Source organism: Vicugna pacos, chromosome 11 (assembly GCF_048564905.1).
Source record: "Vicugna pacos chromosome 11, VicPac4, whole genome shotgun sequence".
NCBI lineage: Eukaryota > Metazoa > Chordata > Mammalia > Artiodactyla > Camelidae > Vicugna > Vicugna pacos.
The window spans coordinates 89,500,483-89,522,101 of NC_132997.1; the positions used below are offsets into that span (position 1 = coordinate 89,500,483).

The 21,619-nt window shown below is 36.0% G+C and overlaps 1 protein-coding gene across 6 annotated transcripts in view; it reads right to left on the reverse strand.

Annotated features, from left to right (window-relative positions):
• SHTN1 (shootin 1) overlaps positions 1 to 21,619 on the reverse strand; it is a 145,308-nt gene that overhangs the window by 32,696 nt on the left and 90,993 nt on the right. For all 6 annotated transcript variants that reach the window (XM_072971958.1, XM_072971960.1, XM_006200177.4 and 3 more), the window contains 7 exons: positions 20,770 to 20,867; positions 18,743 to 18,824; positions 15,156 to 15,250; positions 10,766 to 10,912; positions 8,446 to 8,599; positions 6,453 to 6,552; positions 1,294 to 1,376 (listed from right to left, as the gene is read on the reverse strand). In XM_072971958.1, the coding sequence (XP_072828059.1) occupies positions 1,294 to 1,376; positions 6,453 to 6,552; positions 8,446 to 8,599; positions 10,766 to 10,912; positions 15,156 to 15,250; positions 18,743 to 18,824; positions 20,770 to 20,867 (759 nt within the window). The remainder of the gene's footprint in view (positions 1 to 1,293; positions 1,377 to 6,452; positions 6,553 to 8,445; positions 8,600 to 10,765; positions 10,913 to 15,155; positions 15,251 to 18,742; positions 18,825 to 20,769; positions 20,868 to 21,619) is intronic.

Genomic DNA, 21,619 nt, shown 5'->3' on the forward strand with positions numbered 1-21,619 from the left:
AAGTAGAAACAGAAGAGCACCTTGCTAGAGGACGGGTAGGAGGGCAATTCTGGAATGAAGAAAGAGGAGCAAATGCACAGGGGGCTTAGAGGTAATGGTCCAGCCACGAGATGAGACAGATGTAATGAGAAATGAAGCTTGAGTAAAGGCAGTGGACCATTTCTAAGCAGATGACAGGGTCTGGATTGTATTCTGATGCAGGGAGAAACACAGAAACGTGATACGATGTAGGACAATGTCATGATTCCTCTGATGTGAGAACGCCGCACTGCAGGGGTATGAGAGCGGCTGGAGTCGGGCAAGTAGACCCGGAGGCAGGTAAAGGAGGCCAAGAAGTCTGCACCCATCTGGGCTTGAACCAGGCAAAGCCAACATGCTTTGTAAGTAACAGGGGTTCTCCCCTCACCGACTCTTATTCCTTACAGTCTGTTCTCTGTTCTCTCACTGCAGCCAGTGTGATTTTTAAAATTTCATCATGTTATACCCTTACTTAAAACTCCTACTGTCCTTAGGATAAATATCAAAATCTAGACCACCGTATTCAGATTCTGGCTCCTCTCTACCTAGCAGAGTTATCTCTTGCACCCAACATTCTAGTAATACCAACTTTCAGTTTCCTAACATGCCAAGCTCCTTCCCCACTTTGGTTGGACCTTTGAATCTGTTGCCCCTCTATGTGATTTACTTTTACCATAAATACCCTGACTTCCTAAATCCACAAGTACTCAGCTTAAACATCACTTGCTAACTCCAGCAGTCCACCTCCATAATCTCTTAGATCAGTGCTGATAATCACTCCTCCACAGTGCTGATAAAAAATTATATTTAAATAATTGTATATTGAACTGGTAATTACTTATTGCTCCTTGTCTCCCCAACTTACATGTAACTTTGTCTTGTATCTCCAGTACACAGCACTGAAGAGTACACAGTAGGTGCTTGATAAAGTCCCAGTTCACCTGCTATCGACTCTAAAAAGCCTTTTCCCAAATCCCTCATTTGAAATTACTCCCTCTTTCCTTTACACCCCAAAGTACCTCATCCCTTAATGAAAACACATTTCCCAGCAAACCTCACATTACAGTGACGTGTGTGTGTCTGTTTATCTGCTCTAGACAGTTAGCTTATTGAAGGCAATGACTGTTCTTTGGTTCATTCTTATAGCTAGCTGTTAAGTTCACAATTCTCCCCCAACAGTCTGCTCATAGTTAGAGAACTCAACAAATGTGTGCGTTGTTGAAAAACGGTACACCATCAACTTCAAAAGTAAACTTAAAAAGTAGTGAGAATTACTTGTTTCTGGTTGAGCTGCCTTTTCCTTCTTAGCACCACTGCCGCTGGGGTGGGATCGCTTCCGGATCATGGACATGAGGGATCTTTGGGTGAAAGAAAAAGACCAAGAGGACATTAGTGGATGTCTTATGATTCAAGAAGTAAAATATACAGGTTCTAAATAATCAGCAAAAATTCAACTCTTCTGTAGGTACATGAATATATAACTAGAATTTTAAGTAGCCTACTTTCCACTTTTAATAAATTATTAAACGTTTCATCACTTTAAGGAAGAGAAAGATGTCTCAGCCCTCTCTGTGTAAAGCCAAACTAACTGCCAGAAGAAGGGGGCTGCTAATATTACTAATATGATACAGAGACATATGCAAAGTAACACAGATAACAGAAAACCTTTCAATATCCACATATAAAATTCACAAACAGCTACCTATGTAATACATTTGAGGGAGAGGGAAGGATGAAAGAATTTAGGCAATGTTTTTGGTAAATATCTACCTGTGAAACATAAGCGTAAAAACATCTGAATCTGCACAACACAGACCAGATATTTCAGGGATAAAATATATTTAGATCACAGTCTCTCTGGTTCATGTTTTTCAAATCTGTATAAAATCCAAATCATGATAAATTTGACCACATTAAAATTTAAAACTTCTGTATATTAAAAGAAACCATAAAGAATAAAAAGAAACTCTATAAATCAATGAGAAAAAGCACACATCCAACAGAAAAATGGACAAAACTAGAAAACTCCACAAAAAAGATGCTCACATTTCCAACACACATATAAACAAGGTACTTTACTTCATTAATTATTAGAAAAAACACACAAAAAATGTCACACTGAGGTTTTACTACACACTCTTCAAACAGGCAAGAAATTTTAAGGCTGATAATGTCAAGTGTTGATAGGTTCGTGGAGTAACAAGAATTTTCAAACTGAAGATGTATAAACTGATAGCACCATTTTAGAAAACTGTTTAGTATTACCTAGTGGGGCTGAAGATACACATATCCTATGAGCCAGTGATTCAACTTCTATATATCTTACAGAAATACAAGCACTTGTGTACCACAAAATACGTACAGGAATGTATGTAGAATTTCCAGAATTTCCCTGAACTGGTAATAACTCAAATGTCTATCAGTATCACAATGGATAAATATATTGTGGGACAGTCATAAAGTGAATTATGTTATCAATGAATATGAGTGAACTTTGCCTACATAAAATAACATGGATGAATCTTACAAAATAATATAAAGTCAAAAGAATAAAACAAAAAAGAATATACTAAAATTCTAATTACATAAAGTCAAAAACAGACCATATACATAATTAATAGTAGTTTAGGGGTCTACGTACACAAAAAAACCTTTTCTTTAAGAAAAGGATAAAAGGAAAGGATTCGAGGGTCCCATCATTGTTCAATTTCCTGATCTGGATGGTGATTACATGGATGTTCACTTTATACCATTTTTAAACTGTACATAAGTTTGTGTACATTCTACATATGTGTGATCATCCCCCTCCCTCAAAAAGGTTACAAAAAAACAAATGAATCAAGAATTCTTAAATTCTTCCAACTACACTGTAAATGTCCTCAGTGTGGTAAACTGGATTTGACAAAATACAGTCCTGAGGAAGACAAGCTGGGAAGCCAGCAATGGAGGTAAGAAAGGCATAATGTTGCCTCTAGAAAAAGGGGCAACCGGATACACAGTACTGCTTGCTCTGAGGTCAGAACTGTGGTCCTTAGCTACTATCATTTTTAGATATTTTTTTTAACCTCTCACTTCTATCTTTGGTTGTATTATTAATCCCCTCTCTAATTGCCTTTTCTTAAAATTCTCAAACACACTGAATAATCCCCCACAAAGCACAGCAAAAGGAAAGCTCTACATCCTGCTCTACCGTGTGAAGTTTCTGGGACTTACCAACTAGGAAACAATCACTGAGCTTTTGACTTCATCTAGTCTGTCTTCTTTAGGCTCAAAGTGGCCCCAAATGGAATTATTTTCCCAAAAGTCAGAACTTTTAATTTGCACAGAATTTTTAAATAAGCACATTTTATACCATAAATTGAAATAATGCACAATTTATTTCTTTTTTCCACCCTGTCAACGGGAGGCAAGAGTATTCAGTGTAGACTTGTTAACATTTCATAGTAGGGTGGGCCTTGGAGAGGGGCTCTCACTCATCAGAGGCCTCTACTCACCTTCTTGCGACACTCTGTAATGACCCCACCTCTGGTTCTGAGAGGAGATTTTGGGATTTTATTGTACATAAAGATCATTGCATTATTGTACTAAAGATCGCAAAGCAAGAAGTTGTTTGTACTGCTTAGAATATTTACATATATTTAAATAAGTGAACTAAGAATGTATGTTCATCACTGTAAACCACCTAAGTAGATGAGAGAAAGGGCTAGCTTTAAATGTTCTGAATTGAAGTATAAATTGAAGACTGATATGGTGCCCAGAGGAAAATCATCTGTAATATTAAAAGAGCCATCTGTCATGATGGTGCTTAGACTACAGAGAAAACAGACAGTACGGGTTTCACAGGACAGATGACAAGCCCAGGACACGACATCTGGGACCCATCATATGAACCTCTGGCTAAACCAGCCCAACTTCATGACCATTTCAACTGAAGGCACAAAAGCTTCAAGCAAGTATTCCCCCAAAGATGGGCCAGTTCAATGGAAAATATGCACCTCGAAATTCTTCAAGAAGTGTCCTTCACGCCCACTGTGTCAATTAATTTTATAAGTCAACTTGACTGGGTTGTGGGGTACTCAGATACATGGTCAAACATTACTCTGACTGTTTCTGTGAGGATGTTGGATGAGATTAACATTTAAACTGGTAGCCTGAGTGAAGCAGATGGCCCTCCCTAATGTGGGGTGGGCCTCGCCCAATCAGATGAAGGCCTGAATACAACAAAAGGGTGACCCTCCCCCAAGGGAGAGAAAATTCCTCCTGCCTGACTGCCTTGAAATTAAGACATCTGCTTTTTCCTGCTTTCTGACTCAAACTGAAACATTGCCTCTTCCTGGGTCTCCAGCCTGCTGACCTTCAGACAAAGTACACTGTAGGCTCTCCTTGGTCTCCAGCTTCTGACTCACCCTGCAGACCCTGGGACTTGTCAGCCTCCATGATCATGTAAACCAATCCCTTAGAATACATTCTCTTTTTATGTAAATGTACACATGTACATACACACACACCCCAGCTCTTTGTTCTGTTCTCTGTTTCTACTACAAAACAACCAAGGAATGCCTTCTTCCTCTTTTCTCTCTCCCACCGTCCTCTAGGTCAAAGGAGCAGTAAGATGTGGGGGTGGGAAAAGCAACAAAGCTACTTAAAGAAGCCACAGGCTCTAGTCTTTTTTTCCCACTTTCATTTCTATCCATGTCCTACATCAGGGCAAAACAAAGAGCTCAGGAACAAAGTTGGAAAACCTTGACTAGTGGATTCAAAGTACATTGAAACTCAACACATACGCAAACATATTTCTTTAACAAGAAAGTATTCCTTACCAAAAAATAAAAATCTCTTTCTACTGAGAAATTATGTCTTATGCTATTTAAATTCATCTTAAAATAAAAATCATTCATGTTATTGAATGAAAATTTTCTTTAAAGGGACCTATAAAAGAGTTCATGCTTTAGACATACATAGTCTGAATCCTACATTCATTTCTCAGTGTAACTCTACGGTGCTCTTTGAGAAAATATTCTATGGTTATACTTCACTTTTAATTCTAAGGGCTCTCAAGGTTTCTAAGACTAAAAATTAAAGGCCAACAGCAAGATTATAATCACTTCTTAATAGTTCTCCCTCCTCACAGACAGAAATGACCTTTCTCATCAAGCACAAAATTCTAGACCTTAGAAAAAGATCAAAGCGATGAATTTCCTATTTTAAATGTCAAATTCAGAATATCTCCTACAGATTTAGCTACCCAGGAGAGAAAGAATTTAAAATACGTGAAATTCTTTCAATTGACTCCTGGATCGATCACGTGTAAAAATTATTTTTCCTTAACAACTTCAAGGGCTTAAAGTAGATTATGTCATACCCTACTCAGTAAGGAAAACTAATGAGAATCTTTTTAAAAGGCAAAGTTCCATTTTCATAGTTGTGTGGGAGGAACATGCTACACATTCTATTCAGATGGATCAGCGAAGGTGCAAAGTATGAATAAATGGCCTCTCTGTGTGAAAGGATTAAACAAATCACATGAGTTAATGAAAAGTAAAGATCTAGCAAAATTTTAAATTCCATTTGTTCAAGACCAAATTACACAGAAGTGGCTAACATCATGACATGAGGAGGTAGGCTGTCACCACAGCAAGTAGGTTGTCTTATGTACCTGGATGGTGGAATGAAGGACCACAAAGAAAGCAAAAGTTGACTTTAGATCTCCTCGGGTATACTGTGCTTAAATTAACTCAGACATCTGACATCAGCAAGTCACCTTAGGCTCAGAAAAAGTGAATCTTTATCTGCATATATGACTTCCTGTTGCAAGAATTTAAATATAAGTTCTTCTTCTCTCAGCATTATTAAAGGTTTAAATATGAGGTTGGGGGTAAAAATAATGAGCACTTTTAGTTTAATTACTAGTTTATAACAATTAGTGCTATAAAGTTTTTGCTTAATTCAATACTTTCATTTTTTAAATAACTGAACAAACCAGAGCTTTTCAAATCAAATTAGTGAGAGAAAAATAGGAAAACATTCTGGAGAAGCTCAAAATCCCTTGATCTTCCAGATAAAGGAAATCCTAATGACACGGACTGAAATTTTAAAACTGAAGTATCAGAAAAAATTCTTTAAGTGTCTAGCTTCTTGGTTTGGAACATCCACATGAAACCTGAACATCTACAACAGAAGAACACTGCAGGCCACAAGGATGTCTTTGCCACGTGTTTTTAAGGCCCTTTCTGTAGATATTACAAGAAGGGAATAACACACTGGACTTCAGAAAACTCTCTGAAACACCAGTTGATATATTTCATACTTTTTGGCCCCCTCTAATGATGCAATCTAAGTCTGTATTTTTCACAAAGGATATCAGTAACATAAACTTCAGCTTCTCTGACAAGGAATAACATTTGATGTAGAGCAGTCTTCCTGGGTGTGCTTACCGAATAGGGTTGGGAGGTGGAGGGGGAAGTGGTGGTGGAGGAGGAGGTGGTGGAGGTACTGAATTCTCAGACTGGTTCACCCGCTTCTGGAGCTCATCAACTGTTCAGAGAGCAAGCATTCAGAAAAAGAGCTGAAATAAGCAACTTAACACCTTATACACATGTAAACGAAAAAAAAACCTCTCTCAAAAATCAAGTTCTTCTATTAAGGCAAAGTTAGAAATTTCAGTACGAAGCTGCAGAACCTTTTTAACTTTTTATTATCCAGTAAGGAAGGCCTTACATAGGTTACAAGAAGATGTCACCATCTTTTTGTTGTATATATAAACAATGGAAAGAAAAAAATTTTCAAGACAATGGCTGGATGGATGGGAAGTAAGGATTGAGTAGGTGGAAGAAATATTTAACAAGAAAATATATTACTCAAAGAAACGGTTAATACTTGGCTTTTAAAGCATATAGACCAAGAATTAATTTTAAAGATGACATTCAGTAATGAATTTTAAGAGCATACTTTCCTTCTCCACTTAATTTCCTTCAAAAATTGCAAATCCTAGAGTTCTTGATTTTAAGCAGCCTCAGACAGACTCTCAAATGTCTAACTCAGAAACTTTTTGCTCATGTGAAGAGCATTCTGGAAATACAATTTAATCATTCAAGTCATTAATAAAACAAGTACTTACTAAGCGCCAACAATGTGAAAAAGCCTATGCTTGGTGCTGTTTAAGACACAGTTCATGACTTAGGGAAACTCAATTTAAATTTACATCACAGATGTGAATACCTCTCAATGGGCTCTAATGGGCTACAGGTACTGCACTCAGGAGTAGCTCTCCTTTGATGCAGCCATTCTGCTTTCCATGATCGACTGTACCCCAATGATCTGTCCATTTCTTTTTACAGTCAACACCTAAATAAGCAGTGTGGGCTATACTCTCTGACACCAAGAACACTCCAGTTATTTCATATGCATGTGTCTATTTCTCCAAAGGGAGTCTGAGATCCTCAAGGACAAAAAGCATAGTTTCTTTCCTTCTCTATTTCTTATAGCACCCTAGGGTACTAGGTACCGTTAGGTACACACACAGCAGGCAACAAATAAAACACGTTCAAAATTGAATCTCAAGTATCTCTAGTGTCTGCTCCCCTCCAATGATAATTAAAGATGGTTTTGGCTACAAACTGCCCTGATACTAAAAAGAATAGACTATTTCTTAATTTTAGGTTAATTTTTTAAAAAGAGATTGTGATTAATTTTCATTGTGGATTAGAAAGCACTGAATATTTTTTAAAGGAAAAATGCCTATTTGATTCTTCTGTACAGATTTCAAAATTCTAGTATAAAATTAACCAAAAATATCTGAAGTGAATATTGGATCTATTATAAAGGGAACAACCTGCCTCCTTAAATTACCTGCTTTCCAACGGAAACTTATTACTTATCCCTGTGTAGTAATCCAACTCATACATTCCTGTTAAGCCTTCTAGAACTAAATGAATAACTCATTTAAGTACTCCCTGGTGTTTTAGAAGTTTTTCCACTTAATATATATATTGTTGCCCATTTTATTGTTAGGTATGATACTGAAAGTATTATTTCATGTGTATAATAAGACACCAAAGTTGAAGGTAATATGTGCCTAAAAAGTTTAATTCTTTTTAAAAATGTACCTAAAAATGAATAGAATAAGTACTTAATGAACACTCATCTTTGAAGCCCTAAGAAAGGCTGAAGTTTTGGTCTTCCCATATTAATGGTATCTCTGTCTCTTAATTCTATATATGATGCTCACAAAGGCTCTGAGTCCAAAAAAGAAGTCTAAGTATTTGCAAATCATCTGATTACAGTGGCCGTTCTGCTGAACTGCAATAGTCAGAAATGAAGGAATTTAAAACAAATCTTCGTATTTTTCTATAGCATTCAGTAAATGTACTGGTCATGAGAGAGTCACATATTAATGGTAAGACATAATAGCCTACTCAGTGCTTTTACCGGAATGCTTTAAATTTCTAGCTTTCTCCTCAGAATTCTGGTATTTCGATTCCAGTTCTTTCTTATCTTCTTCTAGAAGCTCCAGTTGCTGTTTGAGGCTATGTATCTCTTTGTGGAGAGTTTCATTTTGTAGTTGCTCTTCTAATTCTTTGACCTGTAAGTTATAAACAGACTTTTACGGGGTGATACAGTTTTTCCTTTGTTAAGGAAAATAAGGGGGAAAATAAATGTTTCTCTTTTACTTTGCAAAGAGATTCCAATTCATCTCAAAAACCACACAAATTCTAGGATACAGATAATACTTAAAATCATTATGAGAAATATGATTCAATATAAATTTACTGAATACTTATGTCCCAGGTAATTTAATTTTTAAATGTGAGTCAAAAAAGTAAAATATTCATTTAATTTAAGTAAAAAATTAATTTAAAACAGGTTAATACTTTTGTACCCATTTTCAAAAGAAAAATTGGGGTATTACTAAAAAGACCCCTGGTGGGGCAATTTGGTAACAGATTTCAAAACCATTAAAAAAATAAAAAAGAAGGAAAGGCCCTTTCTGATTCAGGAACACTACTTTTAGAATTTGTTTTAAAGAAATAGTAAGACAAGTGTTCAAAAATATTCACTACAGCGTTCTTTGTAACAGGGAAAATTTGGAAATAACCTAAATGTCCACCAACATTACTGACTTAGTAAAATTATAGTGTATTCATTAAATGAAATACTGTGCAACCATTTAAAATCACGTAGCTCACTACACAATGACATGGGAAGATACATTACCAATTGAAAAAAATCAGGTTATAAAACAATATGCTTGGTGTGATTCCATTTAAACTATATTCACAGAAGTGTGCATTTATATAAAGTTTGGATATGCACCAAAACATTCTTGGGTAATCTTAATTTTCTTGGGTAATCTTAATTTTCTTCTTTAACTTCTTCTGTATTTTTAAATTTCTTTTTTATAATCATAAAACCAACACAGCTGTGTTTAAAAGATTGCTGAATCTGCAAGGGAACCTAGAGACAGATATATACTCTTAACCACATATTTGAAAGATTATCCAGAATAATTATATAGCAGAATATAACAGGTTTAGAAGAGATGATTGCTATCATTTCATTTATTATAAGTTTTACCTAATCTTCAGTACATCTCCCCCTGCCCCAACAAGGTACATTCGCAACAGTTTAGTCCCATACCTCGATACAATTCAGTAGGTTCTTGGCACCCATTATTTACTAAATGAGTTAACTACAAGTAGTAGAACTTTTCAGAACCAAAAAATTCTAGCATAAGCTAAATACACACTCTTTCATTCTCTCTTTATTTGAAAAGGTAATTCTTGCAGATGAGGACAAAACAAAAATTTCTTTCCCTCCCACCCCAATCCCCAGGCCTCTTTCCCAGGGGCAAGCACAGTTACCCCCCTAAACATCTGGACGTTCTCAACACATATGCCATCATCTTACTGAAGAAACAACCAACTCTGTAAAAACTCCAGGAACTTCCAAGGATTAAATGTCAACATTGCTGCTTAAAGAGACTTCGACAGGTGATTACAAATGGCAGCTGAACAGCCTTCCCTTCACAAGCTAGGTACACTATAAGTAGTAGAAATATTGATGTAATTTTTCTTAAGTGGTTTCTTTAATTTGAAAGGCTTTGTTATACCTCTCCGCCTCTCCCTCTCACCCACCACGATGACTATCCTTTCTGCCTAGCGCGCAGAGGTAGGCTATGTCAGCTGGAACAGCCCTACTCAAACAAATTGAAATAACCACTTAGGAAGTCTTTAAACATACACATTTCTGCAAGTTTACAAAATCAGAAATTTTCTCTAAGCAAACAATTACTACTAAAAAATGTTAGTAGTAATTGTTTGCTTAGAGACTTTTCCTCCCTCTTTGAATAAAACCTATGCCCTCCAGCAAGCTCTTTGAAACCAATACACAATACACTCTCCTAGGGTAGACAGTCTCGAAAAAACACTCTTCATAGTGTACAGGGTCTCCAAAAACAATCAACTCACAGATTCCAAATTGTATTATCCAAGCTCTTTGTGAGTTCTATCTCTTTCCCTCGCTTCTTCTGACCCTCTGGGCAGTTTAAAAATCATTATAAAATCTACAACAGTACACTATAAATTTTAGTTGGGTACTAAGTTAAGTTCATTTGGCAGTTATTTTTTCCTAAAAGGTGAAAAGACTGGAAAGACTTAGTAACTTAGGGAAATATGGAACTATGAGTACTGGACTGACTCATCTCATTGTAAATGTGTGTGTATTAAAGCTCCAGAAGAAAATCTGCTACCTTCTGTTGATGCTGAATTCTCTCTTCTTCAAGAAGCTGGATGAGTTTTGCATTATCATCTAACGCTTTCAAAAGCTGCTGGTCAGGAGCAGAGCTCTGCAGGAGAAGGTGGCTTTGTCTCTTTAGTTTGTTTTGTTCAATAAACATCTGCAAAAAATGTACATACCCATCATTCTCATACATCTCAACTAAAAAACTCAAGCAAAAGGCAAAATATGTGGAGTTTTTATTAAATAGTGAAAGGCAATTACTGAATTGTAGTGTAATGGTTTTAGAAGTAATGATTGCCATGATTTCATGTATCATTTTTACACAATCTTCAGAACCTTTACCCTTGCGCAGCACGGTACGTATGTAATAGTGTAGTCCTATCCTGCAGCTTTTAATATTTTATTATTGCTTTAAAATACATTCATACTAACAGTAGCAGCTAATATTTACCAAGGACTTATGTTATGCCAGGTACCCTACTAAATATTTTATATACATTATTTCAATCTTTACGTCAAGCCTATGAGTTAAATGCATCTGCTATGAAAAGTTAAAATGTACTAAACACTATATGACAGATATGGTGGCAGTCCCTTTACATATATTATGTCATCTGATCCTTAGGACACCACTGTCAAGTAGACACTATTGTTATCTCACTTTTACTAACAAGGTAACTGAGGCTCAGGGGCAAAACAGCTTTCCCAAAGACACATGTTAAACAGCAGAGCCAGGATTTAAGCCCAGATCTGTCTGATTTACAAGCCCAAAGCTCTTAACCACCCGGCTAATCTCCTTACCCTGCTATTTACTAGACTTAAGGTTTTGTTTTAAACCAATTAGTTTTTCCCCAGTGATGAAAGTAGTTAACAGTAGGAGGGTAAAGAGGAGAAGGGAAAAGGTATATTAATATTTACTGAGCATTTTATTATGCAATTTACATATATCATTCATTTAACCTTCACGACTTTACATGACTGAGAACATTATTTTCTATTCACCTGTTATTTCTTTTCCTTAACACCCTACACAAGACAGCCAATGGGTGATTCCAAGCATGAAACGCTTGACAGAAGTCTGAAATTAGGCCCATTTTACAGTACAGCAGCAACACCTGCAAGTGAAATTCACCTTCTTCTTCCAAATGACTCCTCATTTCGGTGTAAGAACAGGTACAGAGATAGTGTGCGTGAATGAGTGTGTGCGTGCACACAAGTGCTGGGCTGGAGGAAAGTCAGACTGGCGGCACTCACACACCAGGGAAGAGCTATCAACATGTCACCACAGCATCTTAAACTTTAGACCACTGGTTTAATTGAAATGAGTTATTTTGGGTTACTACTATTATTACAGTAATTTCTTTTTTTTAATAACTTTTTCCCTCTTAAAACCTAACTGGTTGGGGTCCCTGGCTGGTGTCTTAGAAAATATCCCAGAGAGTCCACTAAGTAACAGCTGAAGTAAGTGAGATTCTCTGGCTTCCCAGCAAGTGAGGACTTCCACCAAGAGAGCTGGGAGGCCAGAAGCAGGCAGAGAGGAAGCAGTCAGCGGGGCTGACCAAGACAGTGCAGGGAGCTCAGCAGTAAGACACTGCAGGGCACCAACGCCAAGGGTGGCTTTATTACCCTCCCGGCCCTGCTCCTCTGTGCTTTGGTTCTCTCTTGGGAAAAGGGCTAGTTCTCCTTTTCTATGTAGCCTCAGAAAAACTTGCTAAACTTTACATGATTATAAATGATCACAGCTCTGTTACTTTGGAGAGAAAAGAATAAAGACTGTGTCTTAGGGATGTGAATAACATGAATTTCTTTTGCAAACCCTTTAACAATCCCTAAATTGCAATATAAGATGAAAAGAACATACAGAAAAGAAATTTCTTTCAATAACAATGATAACTTGAAAAATATTACTCATTGAACCATCTTCTCTAGATTTTAAGATGCTAAAATAAAAGACTGTATAATGCCTTTTCTAAAGATGTATTTAAAGAAAATTCAGTTACCAACTAATGAATTTGGTTTTTAGCTATGGTAAGAATTTGTTGATTAGAGTTATTAAGTTGGACCCTTAACAGACAAAGAACACCACTGGTATCAGAATTTCAGAGAAATTGTCTGTATCTTTTCAAAGAACAAGAAGAAAATGTTGTATCATTAATAAATATTTCATTCTTTCCAAATTAACCTTAAAATACCATCATCTGAGTTGTCTGAAAAAATAAACTGATTACATAATAGTTTCACAGTATACTGGTAATATGTGTTGAAAAAGGTATACACACCTTTAAAAATTTTTTTAAAAATACACTAAATAGCAAAAAATACATTCAAAAATTACAAGAAAGTCATTAAAAACTAAAAGTATGCTGAAGAAATACAAAACTTATAGTCATGAAGACAATTGGCTGCTTCTTCCTTGTAGGGGATCATGGTTTTGGTTTTTAAATGGACAAGTGGGAGTAGAAATAAGGAAGAAACATTCAATTTTTAATTTACACATTTGAGAACTGTTTGTATTTTTACAGGAGAGTTTATATATATATATATTCCTTTTGCAATTAAAAATGTAACCTCAATTAACCTTAAAAATTGATTTCCAGAGCTCTACACTGTACGTTCCAACAGGGCAGGGATCATACTTGCTTTCCTCACTGTTACATTCCCAGTGTCTGGCTTAACAGATGTTTGCTGAATGCACTAGGGAACAAAACGCAAGCGTGGCACTTCCCTGGTTAAACCAAGTCATGCTCCTTTTAGCAGCAGTTATCTGTTGAAAACTTGGGAATTTGTAAACCATGCAAAAGGAAAGATAGGCTTGTTCTAACCTAGCTTTGTTTTTAAAAATAGTTTTCTTCTCACTATTGTGTAGCTCAAACCTAGACACTGTAAAATTACTGAGCACTGCTGCAAATATTAGGCTACAGAAACCTAAAGTGCCACCGCTCTTGCTTTCCCTCCTCGTTCTGGGTTAACACGTCAGCATCGCTGTTTCCACCGATCACTACCAGGTGCATGGCAGAGAGAATCCTTCATTTTCATATTCTTAGTGGATTCTTACTTCTCCCACCTATCTTCTCTGCTACTGCATGGCCTTCAAGTTTTTCTTTGAGCTGCTTTGTATTCTTAACATCATTCTATAAAAAACAGATGGAAAACTGAAAATGTCTCTCAAAATAAGACCCTGGCAGTCAGGTCAAAACAAGACAACCTTTTCAGTTTTGCAGTGGAGCCATCTTCACATTATCTCTGCTCTCCCTCCCCTTAAACCGTTTATTTAGTTCCATTATTTATATGCTGCAGCTTTTCCCAAAGGGCTCTAACATACTTCAATTCTTTTTCCTTCCTTCCAGGAAGGAAGAGAACAATATTTACTCACCTTTCATTAAACTCTCTGAATAAAATGAATCATAATATTTCAAATGAGATCTTCTTAGACTAAAACTTTTATAGAGTTCATTGCTACCACGGCTACATTCAAGCACAGAAGAACTCCTGCACAAAACCATAATCTGATTTTCAAATGTCATTCCCGTAACCCTATGCTTTGTCTTCCTGCTACACCTTGGAGACAGCCATCTAAGAATGTTTTACATTTCCTTAGCTACTTTCCTTGAACCTACAATATACACACAGATTCAGGATATTTACACATGATGGAAATCTCATGCAGATCAGCTCCACATCATGAGCTGTTACAGTTCAGCCAACTGGTGCCTCATCATTTCCCTGAAAACCAGTCCCAGAGCCATGGAATACCCAACAACTACATGCCAACAAAGTTAAGCCAGAACGTGAGATGCTCAAAGCTTATCTCTAACATGAGAGGAAAATCATTACTTTGGTGAAAGGCTCAGACAGTAAGTGGAAAAATCAACTCACACAACGAGAACATTGTACAGCAGCTGAAGAGAAATACCAAGACCATGATACTGTTATTTCAGATGGTATACCGAGATTTAACCTGGATTCTTAAGGCTATCTGAAACACAAAAATCCTGTACCCAAGCTGGACTTTCCATCACAAGTTATGCAATGGGTATCCCTAAATATAATTTCTTTCCCCTATACAGCATTTTATAGTTTACAGAGTTATTTTGAAAAATATTGCCACTTGATTTTAAAATTCACTTGGTTAGGTTGGTATCATCATCCATTTTGCCAGTGATGAAAGTGAAGCCCAAAGAGGCCAAGGGATGCTAGTAACATACAACTAGTAATTGACTGACATGGCCAAAATTTGAACCCAGGTCTTCTGACACCAAATTCAATGACCTTGATACTATGCCGTAGTTACCTCCCTAAATCAGCTGATCCTTAGTTCAAAGTGATAAGTGCTTGTTCAACCTCAAAAAATATTTTGATATGTTATCTGCAAAAAAACAAGGTCTCTGCAAGATAATTACCTCTTGTGCAAACGACTCTGCTTTCTTTCGAAGGTCCTTCTCCAGTTCCAAGTTTACCTGCATTTCCTCATACTCTTCTACTGCTAGCATGGACACTTAAGAAGATAAGGAAAAGAAAATGGACAATATGCCACACAGATTAGCAGGAAGATGGATGAAAAAGAGTACTGAAAATATTCCTTATTCAGGGATATAAGAACCTTCATCCATTGCTGGTTGGAATATAAACTGGTAAGACCTTTTCAGAGGGCAACTTGGCAATGCAAATTAAAAATCTAAAACTATCCACACTTTTGGTTCAATGATTCCACTTTTAGGAATGTATGTATTCTCATCAGAGAATAAATCATGAACATTTGCAGAGATTTAGTTGGAGGGATGCTCTCTGCATCATTGCTGAAAATAGTGAAATAATCTAGATAATCTAACATTGAAGAATCAGTAAGTAAAGTTTGGTATGTATAAGAAATATTTTTCTGCCATCAAAATTATATTTTAGAGACATTTATTGAATGGAAAGATATTCACAATATATTCTTTAAATGAGTTCTTTTTTTGCTTTTTTTTTTCATTTTTGCTTTTAAAAAGCCACATATAAAACACATCGATAAGGATTCCACAGAAGAGGAAGCACGTGAAAGGCCAATAAACATCTTCGGTAGAAACCAAGGAAATGGAGAGTAAAACCACAGATACCTTTTTATACTCCCCAAAGAGGCAACTGGCAAAAATTTAAAAGTATAGCTATACCAGGTTTGGAGGGGGAAAAGAACAATGGAAACAAATACACTACTAACAGGAGTGAAAACTTACAGATCTACTTAAAAAGTAACTTGGCATTATGCAGTGAAATTGAAGATAAAAATTTACATTTGGCAGATACCTTAGTGAAATTCTTGGATATGTGCATCAGAAGACATGTATAAGAATTTTCGTAACAGCGTGACTTGGAAAAGCAAAAAAACTGGAAAAAATTCAAACATCCACTAATAGGATGCTGGGTAAATGAATTCTGGTATAGACAACAAATGAAATAATATACAGCAGTGAAAATAAATATACCACAGCAATCCCCCTTAATATGGATGAACCTCACAAACACAAAAAGTTGCCATATGCCAAATGATACCATTTATATAAGGTTCAAAAACATGCAAAATCAAACAATATACTGTTTGGGGATACATACATACTTGGCAAAACTATAAATAAGAGCAATGATAAAAATCCATGGGAGGGGTACAAGTAGAGACTGATGTTCAAGGGCTTATAAAGTACCAATGAGTAAAAGAGACATTTCTTTTGCTAGTATTTTCTTAGTCTTCCATATATGTTATAAACATATTTAATAAACAATTTAATGTGTATAAATAGGCTTTTTAAATCAAAGTATAGCTGATGCACAATATAAATTATAAGCATACAATATAGTGAGTGATTCAGAATTTTTTAAGTTTATGCTCCATTTACAGTTATTATAAAATATTGGCTATATTCCCTGTATTGTACAATATATCCTTGTAGCTTATTTTATACATAATAGTTTGTACCTCTTAATTCCCTAGTCCTATATTGTCCCTCCCCACTTCCCTCTCCTGGAAGAACATATACTGAAATGTTAATAATGCTTATCTTTGGAATGTCAGTGTTGAGGTTTTTTTTTTTTTTCTTTTCCAATATGAATCTATACTTTCCACCAAAAAAAGTATGTTACCTGAATAAAAAGAAAATACATACATATAAAAGTTATTTTAAAGTATTCTCCAGGTTTAAAAAGAAGAGAAAGAGCCTTAGATCCATGCAGGCCCAGAGTCAGAGATTTAAATTAAAGAATCACTGTGGACAGAAGTCTTCAAAGGGAAGATCTTGTCAGAGAAGAGCAACATGAAGTCTTTCCTACTTGCTGGCGTTCTGTGGCCTACTTTGTTAAATAATGATACAGGTGGGCAGAGGGAGTGATGGTGCCATCACAACATAGGACAGCACACTAGTCTCTCCATCTGGTTCTGGTGAGGCACCTTTAATCCTGAGCTGAGTCATATCAATAAATCTTTAAAAAGGCTCTCTTAATGGCTACTTTCAGAAAATGTTCCTCCAGGGCACTTCAGTCCTAACTGACTAAGGACTGGTCTGCAGTGTAATAACATAGAATTTCAAACTCTATACTCAGTAAATCTACTGCCTCCTCAGAGCACGACTAAGTCTTACTCAAGTAAAGCAACTGTAAGTGGTGGTTTGTCATGTGAATTATAGGTCCCTGAGAGTCGAATGATTTTCAAACCTATTGGAAAAGAAATTTCACAAAGAAAACAAAGATTATGACTATCTAAAGCCCTGGGCAAGATAATTGACTTTCTTTTCTGTGTCCAGAACACTGTAATGAAGAGTGAATTTTCACATGTCCTGGCCCCCTTGGATTCTGAAAGAAACTGGGTTGATCCTAGACATGGATTTATTTATATAAGCTCTCTCTCTTCCTGGATAGGGGGCTCCCTGAAGGCAAGATCTATGACATCAACCTTTGTAGAACCCTCTGTTTCTAGCACAGTGCATGGAAACTGAAAATTCTTTGACATCATTTCAACTTTAATGCCCAAAAGGTAGTGGAAATGCTACAATCTAGTGTCTCCCACACTTAACTACAAGGTCCTTTATTTATTCAAAAATCTCAATTCATGAATGATGGAGAACTATCACTGGTAACAACAGGGTCTGAAAGATTTCCTTTTAGTGTTGTAGCTTCTGAACTAGGGAAGAGAGTGGCTGAAGGTAAAAAGGAAAACAAAAAGCACAGTAAGTCGCCTCCCTTAGAGTTATGTCTGCAGACTGCACTTTGGCATCACTCCTCTGCCCTGAACTAGGGGACATAAGAAACAGCCCCATGAGACTTGATGCTGTTTTATGACAAGGATGATAAAATCAAATTATAAAGAATTTTCTCCAGAAGTAGCCTTTGGAGAAACTTCCTTCTCACCATGAGACCAGGTCTGCTTCTTGTGATCAACAGGTTAATTTTTATGTGATTCATATAAATGATCATGAATCCCTCATGGCTCTAGCCCCCAGATAGCTCAGAGCCAGATTTCAGGCACAGAGGCAGGAAATGCGTAAGAACTCAGAGCAAGTATGCAATCTATATATTAACATATACTCTCACCTTCCCCCGTCTCATTTTCCATATCCCCCTAATTTAAAATCTTATCATATAATGTTGCATATATTTATGTAGATATCTTAATCTCTTCCGGATTGAGAAGAGGTTTACTGAATAACCTACCAAATATATAAATACTGAGGGGATGACCATGGTCCCAGGATTAGGACATAAGAGCATTTAGATCTGAAGTTTCAAAATGAGTAGATCATGAATTCCTCAAGTAAAAGTGCTTTTAAATCTCCCCAGACTCCTAAGGTAGGTGATAAAAGAACAGGATGAGAGAGACTCATTGCCATAAGTTAGGAAAACACAATATAAAAGATTTTTGCTACAAGAATCTTTAGACACAAGTATAAAACAACACACAATACATATAAACAAAATAAAGTATGTGCATATATATATAGTTGAGGAAAATGACAAAACATACCTCTATTGCATTTTTCTAAGACTTTTCTCTGTTCAAGAACTTCTGAATTTAAAACATCTTTTTCTTGCTTAACTTTATTTACCTAAAAATGTGAGATTTTAAGGGGAGAAAATATCCAAAATTGTAAAACATGATATATGGTGACACGTTCAAATTGCTGTTCAATTTTCAACATGTTACAATTAAAGCAGTAATTGGCTTCACTGTGTTACCCTCATATTAAAGCTTTTTAAAGCCTCAAAGTAACTATTTAAGTTAGGATGTACAGCTGGTAGAGAACTTCTTTACAAATTCCAAATTGCACTGGCATTGTCCCTAAATATGGCAGTGAAATAACTGACATTTTAAATGCAAAAATCCAACTAGATTGCACCCCAAAAATACTTGAATCATTTAGTCAGAGATCCAACATTCAATCTGAATATTCACTTTAAACTCTGATGACATTTGGCTTAAGTAAAACATACATAAATTTTTTAAATTAAAAAATACTTTGAACTTTGACTTTTGGCTTAAATAAAATATGTATGAAAATCTTCCCTCCAAAAACGTAAAATTCTGAAATGATTTTTGGCATCTATCAACAGGAAAAGAGAGTATCATAGGACAATTTAAAAACAAGAGCATGTAAAGTTACATGTATCAAGTGGATAAATCTCAAATGCATTATGCTGAATAAAAAAAAGCAGGTACATTTATATAGTTAAGAACACTCAAAATACTATGTATTGTAGCAAAAATGTAAATACATGCATTGAAATGATAAGAGCCAAGTTCAGAATAATGGTTGTTTAGGGAAACAGGGCAAGGAGTGAGGAGAATATACTTAGGGAGAAATACACTGGGGGTTTCAACACTACATTAATGTTTTATGTATTAAACTAGGTAGCAGGCATACAGACGTTCATTATTTTGTTTTTTTATACTTTTCAGATGTCGGAAACAGTCATAATAAAAATAACTTCTGAAATGGCTTCCGACAACACCTCTAAGTGGGAGGGGGGAGAACCATCAATAAATAATTACTGAGGAACAGAATGCATCAAAATGTATTTCTCTCTCTCCTATGTTTATACACAAGAGACAAACTAAGATAATGGTCTTGAAGGGGACTCTGAATCCATCAGCACTTTCAGATATCTATGAACTGGTTTCTTTTAGTATAAGCTATATTTTTGTTTTTCGTTTAAATTAGTACCTGGTATATACACTGTCCAGCAGGAGCACCACTTTCAAAATGTCATTGTCTTTCTTCTCATTCACAATTTTTGCCTCAATAAGTAAAAGCAACTGGGGCTGGGAGGCTGGTGGGCACTGCTTCCCAACCTTTGTCACATTAAGGCCCTTAAGAATATGTGTAATTGGATGGGGCTGCTCACTGAAGGGATCAATGCCTTGGTGAGCCTGTAAACCACTGGAGGGATATCAAGGTGCTGTAACACATCAGTTGGGAAGCCCTGGGCTACAGAATCTGAGAACCAATGATGCAATTTTAAGAGATAGCTAAGGCAGATCCCTGAAGCCGTGCAAAGAAGGCCAATTATGTGCTCCTGCTCTTAAAGACTTTTAAGGGAAAAATAAAGATTCTCCAAATACCCACTTGGACCCATTCTACCATCTATCATATATGCCCGTGTTGGAGGTACATAGCAGATAGCCTTTCCCAACTGAGCCAGCCCTCCCCTGGAGAAGAAATAATTCTTCACCAGCAGCAGCAAAGTGTACAACTTAAATGGCAGATATCATTGTCACAAATCTGCCTCATGGTGAAATATGAGGGACAATAAGAAACACTTCAATGCTATTTTAGTATTTTATTTCTTGAGCTAGGCAGTGGGTATATGAATGTTCACCATCTTATTTTCTACACTTTTCAGTATGTCTGAAATAGTGGGGACAAGAGAAGATTAAAGCTGGTACATGGTTCTCATGTCAGAAATTAGCTTCCAACAGCAAGTTTTTGACTTAGCCTGTCCCCAGACATCTTAAAACACTAAAGGTCTTGCCTTTGGGCCTAAGATACGTACTTCTTCAATTACTTCTACAAGTTTGCTCTTGAGATTTTCCAGTTCAATGGCTAATATCTTCTTTTCCTCCTGAACAGATATAATTTGATCTTGAAGTTCTGCATTTTTAAAGAAAAAAATAGGAAAAAAAACCCCAACAAATTTATTTGTAAAAGAAGAAATCAATCTTGTCAAAAGAATTGAAAATGCCAGTCTATGTGCAGCTTACGGTCAAGGTTATTTAACAATTAAGAGGAAAATGAAGAAACAAAGAGAATGGAAATTCTGCTTCTGTGCCCTCCCCCGCCAATAGAACTGTATTTCTAAGATTTTTTATCAGGCGATCTCACTATATTAAATGTACCAGATTATGTTTTCTTTACATTCTATCAAACCTGTATTCTAGAAAACTGTCTGGCATTTTAGAAGTAAAACTTTTTAAGCTTTCAGCAGAAGAAATTTAGGCACTGCACTAATGTCTTTTTTATTTTATAATGGCCATGGGCTCTTGTCACAATACAATACAAACAAACAACTGGGCAGCTAATAATTTAGAGATTTTGATTTAAAGGAAAAAAATCCTGACTTGCTGCCAATTTATAGCCCTGAAAACATTATTTGAACTGACTCAAAATATAACCTATTTGAAAAAGGGTTAATTCTAATAATTTTCTCTCCAGAGTTGTAGGTGTTTGGTTTCTTAATTTATTTCATATTTCTTATTATTGAAATTTAATAAAAACTGTGTTACTAGAGTGAAAATATTAGCAACTGTAAGTGCAAAAGCTTCTGGTGTTAGAGTTACTTTTACTACTCAAATGTCAAAAAAAAAATACATGGATTAGCATAGAGTACTAAATTTATACCCAGG